At 35.4% G+C, this 20784-nt stretch overlaps 1 protein-coding gene across 1 annotated transcript; it reads right to left on the minus strand.

Annotated features, from left to right (window-relative positions):
* Positions 1-2011: 2011 nt before the first annotated feature.
* On the minus strand, positions 2012-12718 carry LOC145813861 (uncharacterized). The gene is made up of 9 exons (XM_082910066.1): positions 12572-12718; positions 12348-12457; positions 6611-6721; positions 6385-6504; positions 5137-5225; positions 4835-5042; positions 4304-4388; positions 3955-4135; positions 2012-3021 (listed from the first exon to the last, which is right to left on the minus strand). Exons 3-9 carry the CDS (start codon positions 6695-6697, stop codon positions 2964-2966), a joined length of 828 nt encoding a protein of 275 aa, XP_082766192.1. The 5' UTR covers positions 6698-6721; positions 12348-12457; positions 12572-12718; the 3' UTR covers positions 2012-2963.
* Positions 12719-20784: the final 8066 nt, after the last annotated feature.

Raw genomic sequence — 20784 nt, forward strand, 5'->3', positions numbered from 1 at the left:
TTATGTATCACTTTATGCCCCCGCCCCCCACAATTAAAAATGGGGGAATTAATTGTCAATAGGATAAGGAAAAAAATTTACTAAAACATGGAGAGTGCAAATTGTTTTGTGGTGGGGTATCAGTGAAAATATGTATGATGCAGACTTGCACCCCTTCATGTTTGTGTATATTTATTTTTTGGATAATTTCATTTACACCGCACAACCTCTCTGTACACACCATTTTCTCAATATACACCACACATTTTTAATACTTTGATTTTTTTCTCACTGCACACCATTAATTTTGAAAAATCCTAAATTACCCATATCTTCTTCACCTCTCTATCCCAAACCGTTGGCCGCCACTCTGTCTCCAGTCGCCTACCCTCCTTGCTGTCACCTACTCAAAGAGATGAAAAGTAGAGAATCAATTCTCCCTATAGAAGAGCAAAGAATTCATTTAATGATTCGAGATGAAGAAGAAGAAGGATTTGTCAAAGACCAATCAGATTGAGAGGTTTGGTGGTGTATAAATAGAATCACCTTTCTTTTTTTTTCCTTCTATTTCACTATAAAGTAATTCCCCCATTAAAAATTGTAAAAACTAACCGTCGTCATCTTTTCTTTCCTTTTCTTTTCTTTTTCTTTTTTTTTTTCTTTTTTTTTTCTTTTTTTTTTTTTTGATTTGGACTATCATGACTAAATATACATCAATTGGATAAATTACATTCTATCCGCTTAAACTATCACCTCATATCACTTCACTTTCTTGAACTATCACATAATATTTAATTTAGACTTTCTAATTTTTTTTTTGTCATTTTTTCATTTTTAATTTTTTAGAAACACAAATTGAAAACCATCGAAATATTTATGATTAAATTTAATAAATGTTCGCTAAAGACAAGAAATATAAAAATATATCAATTTTTTTATGTTTTTTTAGTTTTTCATCTTTAGTCATTTAAAAAAAAAAAATCTCCAGATTTTTCTAATATTTTTTTAAATTTTAGGTGCATCTAAAAATTTAAATTTTTAAACTAAAATATGAAAAAAAATTACTCAAAACAAATTATGTGAAAAATTATTTTCAAAAAAAGGCTAAAATTGTATTTTAAATTAAAATCAAACATTTTTTTAAATTGATTAGTAGAATAATATTGAGTGATAATTTCTGACTTTTGCAGTCTTCTTTTCTCCATGTTCTGAGGCACGACTTTCTTCATTCTTTTACAAGACAACCAGCCTCCTCTTTTGTTCAACTGTCTACAAATGTCAACCATCCTCTTCACAACAAAACAAAACACAAACCCATAAACCAAGAAAGATAGTTTATTTGACCAATCACACCACGAGATCCCAAATAGATATAGCAAAATCAGTATGAGGTATTCTTTGGTATTTGTTTTCAAACGATGACATTTTCTTTTTCAAACATAATCTCAGGGAATCATGATAGAGAAAACAAAAGAAATAAAAAAGAAGTGGTTTTGTCAAGAAAGGAAGAGAATTCTGTATGCTCTGGGATGTGCATAAGGTGTTATGTTCCCCTTATCATGTTTGTAGAATTTTAAGGATCAGTGGATTGCATGCCCAACCTTTGATTATCAAGTGATTTTTAACAGAAAGTAAACTACAATGAACATTGCTAGAAATTTTACATTTAGCAACGTTTACAAAACACCAATATAGGTATAAAACACCGCTAATTCTATTTGTGACGTTTAGTACCAAACGCTGAAGATGCGGCCGCCGCTATAACGTTATGACACTTTAAAAACATCATTAGATTAGTATAGGCGAAGTTTTAAAAAAAGCCTCTAAATGTGATAAATAAAGATAAAATGAAGTCAATCAATATTTAGCGACATTTTAAAAACGCCGTGATAGATTTTTTCTTGTTTTAAAAATATGACTTGGCACTGCAGTGGCGTTTGGAAAAATGCCGTTATAGCCTCTTTTTTTAATTTTTTTATTTCGAGATTGTGCTAATTCTATTAGATTTCAAAACCAAAATCAACCAAAAAAATAGAACGAAAAAATATTCTAAACCAAAATCAAGCAACAAGCACAACCAAAAAATAAAAAGAAAAAATATTGTATCACACAGTCCAAAAATCAATTTTTAAACATTTTAGGCTTGGACTGCAAGGTTTCAAAGATGAGATAATGAAATGGAACAGCTGCACACATTAAGGAACAGGAGAAGATCATCAGAATTCAGTTGAAGATAAGGAAGCCTTGATTAAACAGAATTCTTTAAAAATGTGCCGTTTCCATCCACTTCACATCATCTTTAGAATCGCCATTTACTATCCCATTGTCAGGACTTGTATCTGTTGAGATCTCCATTTTGTCAGACTGGCTAACATTCCAAATATTTGTGACAAGTTCAGATGCACGTTCTGTTAAAAACTGATCCCAACTTCTCTCTTCAATTTTGAAATCGTCACCACCATCGGAATGATGATCACTGAAGGATGTATGAAGCCGAATGTTTGAGCACAACACAAAAAGGGTAACACCAATCGCTTCCCTCATCTATCCAAACAAAACTCGCATCAAGTTCTGACAATAAGAGCAACTTCTGGACTCTTTCTGTGGTCATAAACTGCATAGTTATTAACTTAAGGATGCTCGGTTAAAGTTTCAGGAAGCAGTTTACATGAAATCTAGAACTTCATAACCCTTTCCTTATTAAGCACTTTATGAAAAATATGCATGGGTTCTGATCCAGAATTGAGGCCAAACAAATAAAAAATAATTAAAATCTACTTCTAGTTGTTCTTTTATATGTTAAAACCATTATTCACACAAGTTTTGATGATTCTTCCACAATTGATGATTTCTTTCCATACTCAAAAATCACTTGATCAAGCTAATTTAAGGCATAGAAGACTTCCTAATTGGGACGCATCTAATGGTGTGTCCAGCAAACATCCAATGTCCAGAGCGTACTGTAGTTCTCCCCTATCCATATCTTAAAACAGAGAATTCACATCAGCAAAAATCCCAGCAGCATGCAAATACAATTCTCTACTGCAAGAATTAGAAAGAATCCATAAAATATTTGTGAGAAAACAATTTTTATTTTTATTTTTAATTTTAACAGAAGGTATGCAAAGAATATTTTTGGATGATTGAAAGAGGAAAGAAAAGCATAAACTAAATATATTTTGGCAAGTTATTCCCCACAATCAAGCTTGGAACTAGTATATAATGAGAACTTGTAACAGAATATCTAGAAATATGTTATAAGATTGGAATTCTGTAGAAAATTGTGTTACTCAAAGAACCATAAGCATGTATCAAATGAGCTGAAGGGAAAAAAATATAAGGAAAAAGGAAAAGGATTAAGAAGGTTTTTAATTAAAATAACAAAACTAAATAATGTTTGACATTGCTAATAAAAATTAAAATATACCAAATAAATGAGTCAACAAAGAAGCTTCAAGTCAATTGATAATAAAAACAAGGAAATTCTAGTCAAAAATTTATTCGTCGTAAAGTGTACATGAAAAATTTATATGTTTACATATATATATATACATATGAATAAAGGGTACAAGAATTAGAGTCATCCAAACATTTCAAAGAGCTAAATTGTACAATTTTATATGTTTTCATTGAATCTGGATCTCCATGCCTTCATAGTGTAACAATCATGGAGTAAACATAAAGCCTATGACTGATTGGAAAATTTAAAACCCACTGAACTATAACAGATTGGTACTATTTATTTGCGGTCTATTAGGAATGCATTCAAAGTAACAAAGAATGTGTAGAATACTAAAATCCTATTTTGAAAAGGAAAATATATATATATATAGTACCTGATCTTGCAGAACATAGTATTATGATCAAAGTTCACAAATAATAATTCAAATGGAAATGGCAACAAAACATAGTATTATGAACAAAGTTCACAATTAAGAACTTCTATGTGTATGTACAGCTAAACCATTTTAATACCTGTCATACAAACGAGCAGCAGCTTCTTGAGATCCAACAGTGCCCAAGTGAATTTGTTTCTTGTCAACTTTTATGGCTGCCTGCCATTTCATATTCTTAAAATAGACACCGCTCATCAGACATGGTTCTTGGTTCTCAAAATGCTTTCTCCGATGTCGCTTTCTGCGTTTGACCTCTGGCACTGCGAAAAAACAAGCATCAGTTTAAAGGCTAAAGGCATTGCTGACACAAGAAACCAGGTCCGCCCAGGAGGGGGATATATATGAGGATTGGCAATAGATAAATTTTGAGTTCAGTAAATATAATAAAGTAACAAAATTTTGTAAAATGTGTATATAAAAGGAAAAACCTGGATATTGTTGATTATGCTGCTCTTTTGATGAGCTAGAACCAGATGCATTTGATGACCCAGGACTTACTTTTGAAATGGTTTTCTGGGAAGCAAAAGCAACACGTACAATATGAATATAAAGCTTGAAGTACGGGATAGAACATGTAAACAATCGCTAACTATCTATTTAGATAAAATAAATAAAAAAGTAATCAATTTGTGCTACTAATTTTATATCTCAAATGAGCAGAGTATATACACTTATCAGCATGACATCAAAATATTGAAAAGCACAATATAATGGTTTAGGAATGTTGAATTCATCTCTCTCTCTCTCTCTCTCATCCAGTTTCATCACTTGAGGTTTCTATTTAGAACACCCTCCACAAATTCGATTCTCTCAAGGATTCCTTGAAGATGTTCTACACAATACTTGGCCAATTAAAAATCTGAATGGCATATAACAAAATTTGTGTGTGTGTGTGTGTGAGGGAGAGAGAGAGAGAGAGAGAAATTTTATACAAATTTTCAAAAGGAGAAAGAACTTACCCCCAATTGTACAATACACGGGGTGACATTTATGCATGTTCTTGGATCCACCATGCAATCAATAAAACTCATCATAGTCAAATTTTTGAAAAGAAAAAAAATAATATGCCCACCAATTTCATTCAGCTCAGAAAGCAGATATGCAGGGGAGAATTCCTTTCCATTGACTGAAACAGGAAGCCCTGAAACCATCCCAATTTGTACATATCTACATGGAGGGGGAAAAACAAAGAAGCAAATGCATAAATCAAGATTTGACTAAATTAAAGGAATTGAAATACACATCAAACAAGCAAACTTACTCAGGTTGGTTGGGTGCATCTTCTGGCCCAATAGTCATCATGTACATATCCTTGTTTGGCTCCTTTGCTGGATCTTCCAGGATGTCTCCCTTCATTGCCACACCACGGCATGCACACACGTGAGAGAGACAAATTAATTTATAACAATATGTAGGATCTAAAATTTGCCTTCTAAGGGAACAATTCTAAAAAGCTCAAATTAACTAGTCCCAGAAGTTTGACTGGGAAACGCATAGTAGACATCAAGCACTTGTATTACAGTTACAGAACCCAAGCAAGAAGTTGAAAATTAAGCATTTAATTCCAGATTATAAAAGACGCCGTTGATCATACTGACACATCAATTTGAATACCTTTTAATATTTTTAATTTAAAATAAGACTAGATAGACTCCAATTTGTTTCCCTTCATTTACAATTCCAAATGAAGCCATTTTAAAGGTTATAAACTGCACACTATTGACAATAGAAAATTAAGAGATTCAGAGTGACAATCAAGAAGCATAAAGCCACAATCAGTCTTAGCACATGTCCTTATAAAGCAACTTGCAGACTTTACTCCAAATAATCGTGAGTCACAAAACTATGTGCCCAAATGCAAGATAAACTGTAACTGAGTACAACAAAAACAAAAAATGAGAAGTTTGAATCTGTAGCACCCATCAAATTATAGGAAAAACTACCAAACATTTTTTTTTTTTAGTTTCAATCTTTCAAAATGAGAAGTTGCAAAAAGGTCAATTTATAGTATCAGCTAAATCATAATAATGAGAAGGTCAACTTCCAAGACTACTAGTACTGACCAATATCTAATTGCCATTTTTGTTGGATAGCAAAAGAACAGCTTTTGTCTATAGCAGTCAAGTCGAGTGCATGTGCTTCTCGTAACATGATGTCTCTACATATATCATATGTTCCACTTAGTATATATATATATAATACAGTGTAATGCCATACTCTGATTTGCTTGTGCCACAAAAAAAAGGTTCAGTAAAATGCCAAGGGGAAATTAATGGGATTGACTATATTTTTGATGCACTCGATTAACTATACAGAGTAATGAAACCCATCTCCTTCAGTAATGCCTCTGTTCTCCAAATAATATTAGGACTGGAAACAAAGTACAAAATATAAAGATCAATTTAACTATGTGGCAACAGTCACTATAGCAGCCATCAAAATATGTTCTCAATTGGCTCGGTGCAAACACAAGCTTCTGGAAATTGTAATGGAAGTTGGAGAAGCATACCAGATCGGCAACATTGCCAACACATTCTCCCTTCACAGTAGCATCCCCAATGTTTTCACCTTTGGGAAAGGCTTTGTATATTGGAGTGCGAGTCGAGGTTGATGTCACAGCACCAACATTCTGCAAGTGAAACAATATGAAAGTAAAGCAATAAAGCTAATTCATCACATAGATTAGCCGGAATTTATAAAATGGGAAGAAAATGAGAGACAGAGAAGGGTTGAACCTTGGCCACATTGGTAGCACAAGCTAAAGGCAGAAAAAGGTGTGGCACAGCTGTAGTTGCCAACTCTACCCCAGCACCCAACTCCATTAGAAGATCACCCGCAAAACGAAGCTGAAGGGAATCATGATTTTGAGCAAAGATTACTTGTTAGAAATCAGAACGAAGTTCAGTGAAAATCAACCACAAGAATAACTATGATCTATATCTCTTCATCGTTGAGCTCCTAGTCACTGTTTCCAACGATCCACATCCAATGCCAATTGCTTTTCCTATACATGATCAAAGACACTAACACCGCACTCGAAACACTAGATAAATCGATTCGCCATTTCTACTGCTCAATCTGATGAAAGAGAAGAGTTTTCCATACAAGGACTAGAAAGAGTAAAGGAGCAAAAACGAAAAGAGAAACACAAAACAAAAGCAAAAAAAAAGCTGGAAATCAACTAAATCGAGAGAAACAATTCCAAATCGTTAGTTTTAGCCATGGAATTTTATAGATCTTGTGTGAATGTAGCAAATCCATATTAGAAAACCCTAACCTTGAGCCCTAGACCGATTTAGATCATATGGATTCGAACAATCTGTAAGATATACACTCCTGAAAACGCTAACCTTGAGCCCTAGATTGATTTAGATCATAGGGATTCGAACAATCTGGAAGATATACGTTCAAATCAAGAGCAGAACAAGATTTTTCAAATCAAACAACCGAAGAACTGATGGAGATCAAAGGTCTGATGCCTCAAAGATCCAAGACTCGATTTCTCTCTCTTCCTAAAGTCGCGCATCTGTTGATCAGAGTAGAAAATTTTTTGTTTTTAATTTATTTGAATTCCCTACAAGTACAACTACAATTAAAAGAAATAACAAATAATTTAATAATCTTATTTCAACGGCACAGTGTTAACTCACTGTTTTCTTATAACCGGCACACAAAACAAGATGGTTTAGTTTACCTTTTTTGGAATTTGAAAAATCGGGGCAGATTTCACAACATTTTTGAAAAACGCCGTAAAAAAAAAGACACTATACTCTGTTTTTCTTGTAGTGGAAGACCAAAACCAACAGTCAGAACTCTATAACATTTGATAATAATGATGAAGGAAAACGACTTATCATACCAATATCTAAGAAGGTGAAGCATCATCAAGTCAATTATGTACTAAATGCCATGCCAACATCAAGCCAAAGTCTCGAACAGAAGAATACAAAATGCTTACTTCGATTTCATGGTTGATAATCCAACAGAGCCTAACTTCGAATGCCAAGTTCTATCAATTCTTCCTCTCTTCGGACAAGATAATGTGGTATCCATGCCTGTACCATCAATAGCATAACAGAGTTAGCTGGTCCGAGCAACATGAACAGCATAAGATAGAGCTTAACACATGGTTAGCAGGTTTGCAGAGCAAAAATCAGGAATTAAAATAGCATACATTGATTTAAATGGTGCACTGGTAGCTCCAACAGGTGTACTAAAGGCAACATCCTGAAATGGACCAGCCATCTTGCCTCGCGGAAACCATCCCAAGTCTCCACCCTTCTTCCCTGATGGACACTCTGAATATTTTGCTGCTAGCTGGAAGAAAAAGACAGAAAAGGAGCACAGAGATGTCAGTGTTATTACTGCTTCAAATGTTCCTGAGACAATATCTTGGCCAAAAACTCTCTTTGGAAGAATGTACAGAGAACATTCGAACCATTTTCTTATGCTCCATTTGTTTCAGCAGAAAACATTTTCTATGTTTGGTAGCTTCCCTGAAACTAGTGTACTAAAAGGTTGTACTAGTGATGGTAGGGTGGTGGTGGTGGCAGGGTGTGGGGGAGGGGGGGTGTGATGGAGGTTGTGGCAGTGGCAGTGGCAGTGATGGTGGCGGTGGCAGTGGCGGTGGTGGTGGTAGTGTAGTGGTGGTAGTGCTAGTGCGGTGGCATTGGTAAGACTTCAGTCTAGAAAATGTTTTGCACCTTTTAAAAGGGCCAACATTTTCCGCCCAATTAGATTTATTTTTACCACATAAAACATTTTCAGTTGATTTTCATTTTTGCATTGTAACTGTTAAAATTTATCAATAAACCTACCACCACTACCACCTCACCTACTCCACTAAACCTAACCCACTACACCTACACCTACATCTATATAAGGAACCATTTGTAATATAACAACATCAATCAATCAATAATACATAAATTTTTTACATGGTATCAGAGCAAGGTTGAGAAGCTAGTAATTCTGCTTCACCGGCGGGCGGCAGCCTCGCCTTGGCCGCCCGCCGGCCCTCTAGTGATCCTAACGTTGGTAGAGTATGATCTCTCCATTCCTCTGTGTTTGAATCTTAGACCACTGTTGAAGCTACTTGGACTGCTTGAGCTTCTCTCTAAGCCCACTGTTCAACATCTCACACAGTCCATACTCAAGAGAGACCGTGAACGTGGCTCCTCATCGACAGCCAGCAAGCGACAACCCCTCCCAGTGGCAGCTGCACAACTTGTTCGCCGGAGGCCAAGTTCTCCAGCTCCGGCATCCCCATGGCAGCTCCAGTTCCAGAGGGACTTATTCAACTCTGAGAAAGTATATTTTTCGTTTGCAACTCTTGGTACGATCTTTTTGTAGCTGCTTCGCTACACCCAGTTCTGAGTAGCAGGCATATAGTTTGATTTCCATCCTCAAGACAATTAAACTGGACAGCGTAGTGGAAGACAAACAAGGAACCCACTTCTGAGAACCCTCTGCCAGCCTGTAATGGCAGTTGTAGATCCATCACCTTCTTTGGAGATTTTAGTTAGAGGACCAGCGGGTTTCACGCTTTGGAGATCTACTTTTTCTTTTATTTTAATTTTTTTTCCTTTTTCTGGTCTTTCTCCCATATCCTCCTGTTCCTCACCCTATAATTTTTTATTCTCTTTGTTCACTCCCATGTCTCACCCATCACTCTGACCCAACACCACTTTTCTTTTCTTTACACATAAAACCCATCTCATGATTCCCACTCTTTATTTTTGTCAGACTCCACACCCTCCACTCTTTACTTTCCAACCCACCGAGTCACATGCTTTCGCCATTACTATCTTATTATTATTATTATTTTATCAAAAAAAAAAAAAAAAACATATACCAAAACAAATAAAATAAAATTCCTCGTAGCCCTTGCTTGACACACCACCCCACTTTCTTGTTATTATAATAAATAAACTGATGTGATCCACTCTTTTTCCCCAAACAAATAAAATAACTAAATAAATAAGCAAATGAATTGAACCCTCCTCGGGCCACCCAATTCACTTTTCTTATTATTATATATACATTTTTTTTATTCTAAAATATTCTCCACCCAAAATCATTATCACATTTTCCACCGCCCAAATTTTATTTTCTTTTTTTATTATAAAACTTAATTGGTGGTCTATTTTTATTCCTTATTATATATTCATCATCACCATGCTTATCATTTCATCACTATCTCCATATTTTTTTATTATTCGATTCCCTTATTTTTTCAAAAAAAAAAAAAAAAACATTCATCATTCCACAAACTCATTTTATTCATGTCGGGGCTCACCCCGATCACCATTTTACACCCCAAAAAAAAAAAAAAAAAAAAAAAACAACGGCTTTGTTTTCTTTTCTGCAAACAACCACATCCACAGGCGGGATTTTTTCTTCTCTTCGCCTATTCCGCCGGTCTTTTCTTCTTGCCTCCGTCCTGGGCGGCCCTTGACGGTGTTGCCTCCGTGTTTCCCACTCCACTGGGCACGATCACTATTCCCTACTCCTCCACTGCAGCATATGGCGGACCTCCGAATCGGAACATCACGGTGGCCTTCCGCTTCAGCTCCTTGTTTTCTGCCTTTAGCACACTTATCTCTGCTCGCGCATCCTTATACATGCGTTGGAGCAGAGCCAGCTGGGAGTTTAACTGTTGCACCTCATTTGTCCTGCTCTGCAGCCGGTGCGACAAGTTTGTGACCGCAGTCATGGTTTCCACACATGACTTCAGAGTATACTGATTGGCCTCAATATCAGTTTGCACCGCCATTTTTTGCTCCACCGACTGCATCGGAAAGTTCAACGGAGCAAACACAGAGGTGTTTGGTTGAGGTTCACTGGCCACCGCACCAGTTCTCTCTCTTGTTGACTCATTGAGGTCGGGAAAGAGAGTGAGTAGACCACGGGATGAAGAGGCCATATTCTGGGTAGCTGAACGGGAAGAAGAGGCCATGTTTTTTGGGTTGCTGAGTGTTTCCGAGAAGGGTTGGATACAAAGTATTTACAGATTGTTTCAGAATAACAAGTTCAGAGGTTTCAGTCTGGTTTGGTTTCCTCCGCCTCCGCATTGGTTTATATTGACACAGACGACGCGGCCGACACGCCGCTCTGTCGCTCACGTGCCTCGCCGCGTCTCCGGCTCACCTTTTGATGGCTCGACGCTTTCTGTCGGGCACGCCTTTTGATGAAGTGGGCGCGCCTTTTGAGGACGCGACTTTTGAGGGCTCACTATATATATCCATATCTATATATATATTTGGGCAACCTATATACACCATCATACAGTGTATTTTTTAAGGGTCCGACAAGACTCTGTAAACTGTCCCGACATTGATTCCGGTTAGCTCCTTCAAGGGTCCGACAAGACTCTGTAAACTGTCCCGACATTGATTCCGGTTAGCTCCTTCATGGGTCCGACAAGACTCTGTAAACTGTCCCGACATTGATTCCGGTTAGTTTCTACAAGGGTCCAGCAAGACTCCGTAAACTGTCACAACAACTGTCACAACAAGTGTCTGCTACAACGGTCCGACATGACCCCGTAAACTGTCTGCTACAACGGTCCGACATGACCCCGTAAACTGTCCTGCTACATCGGTCCGACATGACCCCGTAAACTGTCCTGCTACAACGGTCCGACATGACCCCATAAACTGTCCTGCTACAACGGTCCGACATGACCCCATAAACTGTCTTCTACATCGGTCTGACACCCCCATACAGTGTCCTCTACAACGTTATGACACCACCATCCAGTGTCTTCACCAATGGTCTGACACGACCATACAGTGTCTCCTATCCTTTTTTATTTTTATGTATTGTCTTGTTTTGTTCCTCTCTCCAAACTCAAGTTGGTTAGTTTCTATCCTCCTTGAGTTTGCGGGGGGCTGTTAAAATTTATCAATAAACCTACCACCACTACCACCTCACCTACTCCACTAAACCTAACCCACTACACCTACACCTACATCTATATAAGGAACCATTTGTAATATAACAACATCAATCAATCAATAATACATAAATTTTTTACAGTAACGAATGCCAGAAAATGAAGAAAACAATTTCCCACCCAAACAAATGGACCAATAGTTAACTTATGAGCATATTGTGTTCATGCACATAATCAGGCGCAATTTGTTTCCAATGACCAAGGTTTTGTAATGTAGTACTTCAAACACTGTTATAAAAATCATTAAGTTGAAGAGATCATGATTAATTAGCACATTTTAGAAAGCAAGTAGCTAAGTGAAAATGACGAACCCCTTGAATACCTAAATAAAAACCAACTAAATACAACTGAATCAGGTTCACCATCAAAATCATAAATTATTCCAAAAATATGAAAGCGTAAACAATGATCCCCTCAAAGGTCAAAACCAGAAATTGCTACTGACACAACCTTGACCAACAAGTGTAAAAGTATTAAATAAAAGAAGAAAATGGACAATGTAATAGGGAAATCACCTTTGCGAACTCAGCAGGTGGAACCTTATCTCCATTACTTTTCCAGCAATCTTGTAGCTTCTTGTATGCTTCATTAATCTTCCCTTGCTTCTCACATAAGATATGCCTTGCTAGAAACAAAATCCAAAACCCAGAGTCAAATCAGGAGACTCAACATACTAGATAAATTGCAGTTAAAATAACATAGAAGCTCCTGAAAAACAGCATTAAGGGGAAGAAACAACCTTTGACATATGTGCATGTGCCAACCCCATCTGTCTTCACACTTTTTCCTTTACTTTTTGAGGCACTATCATCACTTCCTCCCACTGCCTGTTTTCCCTTTCCCTTTCCTCCTGACTCCTTCGCCTTTGAGTCCTTACCCGTGACTGTTTAACCTTCTACATAAAACCGCAATATGAAGACCTTAATGAACAGGGAATGAATACTGGAAGAGCGTAAAATGACACTCCACAAAACAACAATTGCTTAAAAGCAAGCCAATTAAGAGGTCCATTATCACATACAAAACAGATATGTTTAAAATAAAGTAAGATTTGCTTTAGCTCAATCCTAAGAAATATATTACCTTTGGGCTATGTTCGGATTTTATATTCCAGTTATGTGGATTTATAATTCTGGGCCAAAACCTTGCATGCTGTTTGGATTGCTGAAAGCCACATGGATTGGAAATTCAAACAAATCTCTCTCTCCCTCCCTCCCTCCCTCTCTCTATATATGTATGATTTTCTACAAATCCACAACCCTAGCTCAAACATTATATACCTATATGTATGTACATATTGTGTGTGTATGTTCCCAAATTCATCTACTAATTCTTAGCATTGAAAGAAAGAATTTGAAATCTAAGAATTTTCACTGCTTAGATTTTAAATCCTTAGAATTGAATCCACTTCCAAACTCAAATCCATGTTTCTAGTGCAATCTTAGGAAAATGGATAACAAACTACAAGAAAGAATAGGGTAGGAAATATGGAAGTGCCTGAGCCAGCAAGGTAACAAAAATAATTATAAGAACAATCTATGAAAAACAAAAAATAAAAATGAGTGCATTTTACTACAAACAATAGAACAATGAAAAACTTTGCAGTTGAGCTGGCCAAGAAATTAACACTTTTGAGGTAATTTATGATCTTTGATTCCTAATAATGAGGAGAAGTGAAGATTGAAAATCAAAAGATACTTAAAGAGTAAACAATTCCGTTATCTAGATTCGATTATTAATAAGGATGGAGAGATTGGAGATGATATGGCCCATAAAACTAAAGTAGGTTGGTTAAAGTGGAGGAATGCTTTTAGCATTAACATATACTGACATAATTGAAAGAAAATAGAACAGTTATAAGGTCAGAAATGCATAATGAGACAAATGTTAAGAAACCAAGAAACAACAAGTAAAATGAATGTAAATGAGATGAGATGAGATAAGGATGTTGAGGTGGATGTGTGGTAAGACCATGAAAGGTAGAATCATCAATAAATTCATTTGTGAAATGTAAAAGTAGCACCAATTGAAAATAAGTTGAGAAAGAGCAGATTATAATGATTTTGTCATGCATAATGAAGTCTGATACAGGCAACAGTGAGGATGTTAGATAGGAACATGATTAATGGAAATGCTAGGGAGAGGGGAAGGCCTATGTTGACAAGGGATAGTGTAGTAAATAAGGATACGAATGTACTTAATTTAAGTGAGCATATGGCCCTTGACAGAGGGTAACAAAGAAAAAAGATTCATGTCGGTCACCTAATCTCATTGTCATGACATTGAAGTCCAATCACTATCAAAATTTCCAATACATTATCTGAAATTTCACCAATCAAATAGTACCCAATTTCAAGTCCCGTAATGTAATCATAAGTAAATGCTAGACAAAAGTATCCCAATTATTAAGAAACATTACTAACAATTATAGCAATATGAGGAATTCTACATTCATAACAACACCTCTGTGTGAACATTGTCATTTTTTTTTTATTCAAGAATGCCTTCAGATCTAATAATTGTCACATTCAATAACTACTAAACGGTTTTTTCATTCATCAAACTGCCCAAAATTGCAAAACAATTTACCTCATTCATCTGTCCAAAAAACTTACATGTCAAATTACAATCACATTGCGTTTATAGATACGTGTTTTTCCTGCTGTCTTCACAACTAGCCCCCAAATTACAAGTTATTCCAGTATGGAGAAATGTCCGAATCCCAAACATTTGGTCACTTTGGACAGTTCACTTCACTCCATGAATTCTATACTAAGTTAGCATAGGATAAACACGGCCAACGAGTAATCCAATTTAATAAAATATACAAACAATGACAAGTTTTCTCATAGAAGCAATATATGCAAATCAAATCTCACAGAGAAGGTATATATCACTGTGTTCAAACATAGCCAAACGAAGAACCCAGAATTAAAATCAAACACAGAATTGTTCAACCATATCAAGCACACACCCGTGTGTGTATACATTATACATATACAAGGCTTAGAGAACCGAAACCCAGAAGAAGAATTTAATCACAGTTACTAATTCAATAATCGTAACTCTGCCTTTTGTATTGGGTAGCTACATTCTCCGTCTGCCTGGTGGTCAGTCCCTTCCTTCGGCCTTCGGTTGGGCTAAACCTGATGATTAACTGGTCACGGGAATCAGGTAGCGGCTTTTTGGTGTCAAATATTTGCCCTCCCCTCTTATTCTGTACTTCATTCACACTGCAGTATGGTTTACTAACGTATATATTTTTTAGGGTTTATAAATTAGGAGCCAATTTCGCTGACTGTGGCATTTTGAATATTTAGGATGTGTTTTTAACTTTATTCTTGTAGTAGGGTAAAACAGTTTTAGTAATGCCGTTTTTTTTAGAAAATGACTTTTCAAAAATCATGTTTTGCAGTTAAAATAATACTAATAAACTTTTAAAATAGAAAACGGTTTTAGAAAAGTCAATTTTAATTAATTTTTAATTAATTCTGAATTAATTAAAAATGATTTTAATAAAATTATTTTTTTATTAATTTTTTTTTAATTTATATTTTTAACATAAATATTTTTTGACCAATGCATTCAAAGATGGGTTTCTTTAGAAAATTACAGCACAAATAAAAATAAAAATTAAAACGTAATGCTTGGTTTGAGTTTTCTAAAACATTTTTTAGAAAATTCTATTTTCTTATTTTTCGTATTTTTTTGTTTTTGTTGAATTTTTTAATATTTTAAGTTTTTAAACACACCTAGCATAAATACACTAAATACCAAAAATACAAAAAAAAAAAAAAAACGAAAATTCAGTACATTTTTCATATTTTTGTGTATTTATTAATTTTTTAAAATATTTTTTTACAAATATTTTACTTTTTAAACACATCTAAGTAAAATGCATCTAAAAAAGTAAAAAAAAAAATGCTTAAAATTTTTAAAATATTTACTAAAAACAAAAAACTCTGTTTTCAAAAAACTTAATTCAGAAAACTCAAACCTAGGGCTTGTTTGGTTTGTATCTGAAGATATAATTTTTGAGAAATTTTTTAAAAATTTTGTTTAGTTCAAATTTTTTGAAAAAAAAAATTCCAAAATCACTTTTCAAAAATTTCCAAAATTTCAAAGTGTTTTCAAAACCCACCCTAGAGTGGAAATAAATATTTTATGTTTTAAATATTTTTTTTTTTTTTAATGTGCACTATATTTCGGGGCTTTTCCCATATTAAGCCAATTTATCATCTTAATTTTCAAACTAGGCTTAGTTTGGACGAAATTTCCAAACTAGGCTAAAGCGCTATTACAAATCACGCTTTCACTGTTTGAGGCCGAAAATTTGATGAACATTGAAAGCGCTATTAAAAATCACGCTTTTAATTAAGAAAGCGTGGTTGCAAACCACGCTTTTAACATAATTTTTTTTTTTAATTAAGAAAGCGCTATTGGTAGTATAGTTTTTTGTAAGAATGAGAACGTTATTTGTTATATTCAATGAATAATGGTTACATTATTAGGTTCTCACGATTGAGAAAATGAACAAGTTAAGAGAATTAATGTGTATTTCTCCTAAAATAAATTTTGTCAACATTTTTGTAATAAAACTTAATACATAATATACGAAGTCACTAATTTACTAAATACTCATACAGACATGAAAACAACATAACTGAAGTTGCAAATGTAACAGTTTTCAGTTACATAGGTAGTACAGACATAAGTCTCCCACAAAAATACATTCTGGACACCATGAACTGAACACATAATGCATACATCCTAAACACCATAAACTGAACACACAACACATAAACATAATAGTTAGACAGAAAAATATTAGGCAGACAATCTGACAAACTCATTACGGAAACACTTAAGTCTAACACAGACATTACATATTAATGCATGACCTAATATTGCCGAAGTGTAGACATTAACACCTAATTCGCACTTAAATCGGCAGGTGGCTCAGAGTCTGAATAATCCGAAAGCTCAGCGTCATAGACAAGTTCAGGATCCTCCATGATACCCTTGATAGCCGCAACATTTGGTTCTGTTCTGTTCTTCTGAGCATCCTTCTTAACTATGTATAGCTGCATATCGCGGGCTAACCTACGACGCATTTGAGAAATCTCATGTTGTAGTCTTTCACATAGTCGATCAACATTATCAAGATCTTCCTTTTGGATCTCAACAAAACGTGCTTTTGGCACCTTCAGTCGATTTTCCCGACATAATCTTTCCATTTGCACTCGCTCTATAAATAGTGCGGGCCACTTCAGAAGTCTAGCGTCTACTAAACCATATCCTGTTTGATTATCTGCTGGATCCATACATGAACCTCCTTGAACTAGATAATACTTGGGCATAAAAAAATGTCGCTTCCCAAACCTATCATGATAACCACAAGCATAATCTAAAACAGGTATTCTCACTCCCTCCCATGAATCCTCTTCAGCATCGCCACGTCCCCTTCCCCCTCATCGTCGTGAACTGTCACCCCTTTGCAAGTTCCTTCCACCTCTGCGATTCCCACTCCCTCCCATGAATCGTGTAGCCATGCTAATTTTTTAAAACAAATGAATGATAATTTCATAGGGCAAAATGAGTTGTAAGGTTGTGTCTTCACCTTTAGTCGTTTATATAGCTAGTTATGAACGGCTTTAGAAAGATGCCTCTGCATGACAATCCCACATATACGAACAAGGTATGAGTTGTCACTAGAATGAAAAAATAGAGAAAAACAAATACTGTGTACCAAGTCACGTGACTTGACAATCCATCTACATATACCGACAAAATAAGGGCATGCTCACTGTAAGGTAAATCAGTGAATTCACTATTGCCATGCGACTTTCTAAATTGAGAATCTCACATATATCAATAAGAGATGAGTTGTCACTGTAATAAAAAAATCGATCAAAAAAGCGAGAAAACCAAAGCCTGTGCACCAAGTCACATGACTTGACAATCCATCTGCATATACAGACAAAATAAGGGCATGCTCACTGTAAGGTAAATCAGTGAATTCACTGTTTCCATGTGACTTTTCTGAATTGAGAATCCCAAATATATCAATAAGAGATGAGTTGTCACTGTAATAAAAAAATCGAGAAAACCAAAGCCTGTGCACCAAGTCACATGACTGGACAATCCATCTGCATATACAGACAAAATAAGGGCATGCTCACTGTAAGGTAAATCAGTGAATTCACTGTTGCCATGTGACTTTCTGAATTGAGAATCTCACATATATCAATAAGAGATGAGTTGTCACTGTAATCAAAAAATCGAGCAAAAAATCGAGAAAACCAAAGCCTGTGCACCAAGTCACATGACTTGACAATCCATCTGCATATACGGACAAAATAATGGCATGCTCACTGTAAGGTAAATTAGTGAATCCACTGTTGCCATGTGACTTTCTAAATTGTCACTGTAATAAAAAAGGAAGCTTATGTAGGCAATGTTGTGTTTCACTTAGCTATGCATCATTCGTTGTTACGACCAACTATTTGTATTTCATTGAAAAGTATGACTATTTGAATTTTTGTTGTCATTTGGAATTATTTTAAAATCAACTTTTGAATATTCAATTTGTAATATTTTGGGAAACATTTATAATCTCAACTTTTGAAATAAACTTTAAAATAATGGTGGATCTTGTGAGTGAAACGTGGGTTAGGTCGGAGTACTTGGCCACCAATGTTTGTGAATATCATGGTGCATTAAATCTGTCCAGAAAACTGGTGCATTCAAATCTGTCCAGAAACTAGTGTTACACAGTAATTTCGGAAGTGTTGTTCTCTATGGGTATAAATCCAAAAAATATCAAATCAGCATCATTAGAACTGGTTACAAGTCTAGTTTCTTACATTTTTGCCCTTGCGTTGATTGCTATTCTATACTAAGAGAATCGTTAATTTCTTTAAAAAGGTGCAGAAAACAATCTATTTGGGTATAATTAATTGTAAATAGTGATTTTGACAAGCAAATCAAGTAAAACCAATTGGGTTTTAAACTTAGTCCCATAACTGGACCAACCACTTGGCTTTGACCTTGTTTGTCCAGCCCCCCAAGTTTAATTTTCTGTCAACCCCCCATTCCTTACCAGAGTCATCATTTTGACTGGACTTCCAGGAATTGGAAGGCGACTATTTCTTCTTTCCTGATGGAGATTGAAATTCTTTACGTAGAGGATCCCTATTTCACGAGCCCCAATTAAGGGAAGCTTTTCACCGAGCTACCTGTTCTGTTTTATGTGTTGTTGAAGGCGGTAGTTCGTTTGTCTGAACTTTATTAGTCCCCCAACTGGACCAACCACTTGGCTTTGAGCTTTTTGTCCAGCCCCCGAAGTTTAGTTTTCTGTCAACCCCTCATTCCTTACCAGAGTCATCATTTTGATTGGACTTCCAGGAATTGGAAGGCGACTCTTTCTTCTTTCCTGATGGAGATTGAAATTCTTTACATAGAGGATCCCTATTTCACAAGCCCAAGTTAAGGGAAGCTTTTCACCGAGCTACCTGTTTTGTTTTATGTGTTCTAAGTATTCACATAATTCAACATACATTAATCCAGAACATTCATTAGCTCATTGCAATTCAATAAAGAAAGTCATGAACTAATAAATGTGTAGTTATAAATGTAGTTATTTCATAAACTTCAGGTTCATAAAACAAATACTTGAAATACATCCGTACGTTAGATGAACAACAACATTGTCTTACATTCCAGTAACGAAGATACGACACAACATACAAACATATATGAAAGATAAAGGTGTTTGATTTCTCATTCCTCATCTGACATGTAGTAGTCAGAGAGATATTTTTCATTGTTTAAGACATTATTTCGCTCAATCACTGTCAAATCTCTGTTGCTTGCTTCTGCCATTTTGGTGGCTAGTTGAAGCATGAAATGTCGACATCTCCGCATCAACATTCTGTTGTTCTCCTTCTTAATTCTGCTAACTGCTTTTTCATAGTCACTCACATTTCGTCTAGCCATGGTCAATGAACGACGATGAGGTACCGGTGCCCCAAAGTTATGTAGATCATTAAACAATCCTTCTTGCTCCGTTACCTTAAACGCCATTTTGCTCGGATACCAACATAATAATCCTTCGGACTTGAGTACTTTTCGCTCTTGTAGTCATAAGTAAATAGAGGTAGCAGCCACACTTTCGGATTTCTTTGCCGGCGTGAACTTCCTGCACCTCTTGAAGACATTGTTCATAAAATAAACAAACAAATAATAATAGTAATTGTAGATATATTACTATTGTTATGACTTGAACAAACATCATACTAGGGGTATCGCTATTTATAGACATCATAGTGGGGGTTAACTAGAGATGATCTAGTGACGATAATGCATGCTGGGGCATTATGAAAGAAGTGATACCCGTGATATTATTTTATGTTATTCATTTCATGCAATCCTGAGTACTCGTGACTTTGTGTACCTATGATGTAGTCACGGACGTGGTTGTCAGATAAAATCATAATTGTAGGCCAGAGGGTCACAATGCAATCCCTTCATATTCGAGCAGTGAGTTGTAAAACAAAATGCAGTGAGTTGTCACATCGCCACATGAAACTATTTTTTCATGCTTACTTTTTTAATACAATAAGTAGTCACTTGGAATTGACGATTTCAGTACAAATTGGTGTTTTCAAAAAATTATAAATGAAATCATAAAATGAAACAGCGGCTTTAATTTTCTTTGTTTTAAAGTAATATTGTTCATAAACAACTATGAAACAGAGTGCAAGTAAATACACAACCATCCAACTCACTTCGACTTGCAAAACTATCATTGTTTTTTTCACCAAAATAATAAAATGGTCACCTGATATGTAAACACAATTGGAACTTTGCAGCCTATATTTTATCTTATTTTCACTTAATGAACTTCACAGTCATCCCATTTTCTTCTCTTTGCATTTTCTGCTTCTTTTT

Source organism: Camellia sinensis, chromosome 15 (assembly GCF_055761805.1).
Source record: "Camellia sinensis isolate YWXY chromosome 15, ASM5576180v1, whole genome shotgun sequence".
NCBI classification, from domain to species: Eukaryota; Viridiplantae; Streptophyta; class Magnoliopsida; order Ericales; family Theaceae; genus Camellia; species Camellia sinensis.

Excerpts from the sequence above, each read along its gene's own strand:
- LOC145813861 (XM_082910066.1), bottom strand. The coding sequence starts at position 6,697 with ATGGAGTTGGGTGCTGGGGTAGAGTTGGCAACTACAGCTGTGCCACAC. Across the intron at positions 6,505-6,610 it reads GTGCTACCAATGTGGCCAAG|AATGTTGGTGCTGTGACATC; the intron begins GTTCAACCCTTC and ends TTTCACTTGCAG. Across the intron at positions 5,226-6,384 it reads TTGGCAATGTTGCCGATCTG|GGAGACATCCTGGAAGATCC; the intron begins GTATGCTTCTCC and ends GTGGCAATGAAG.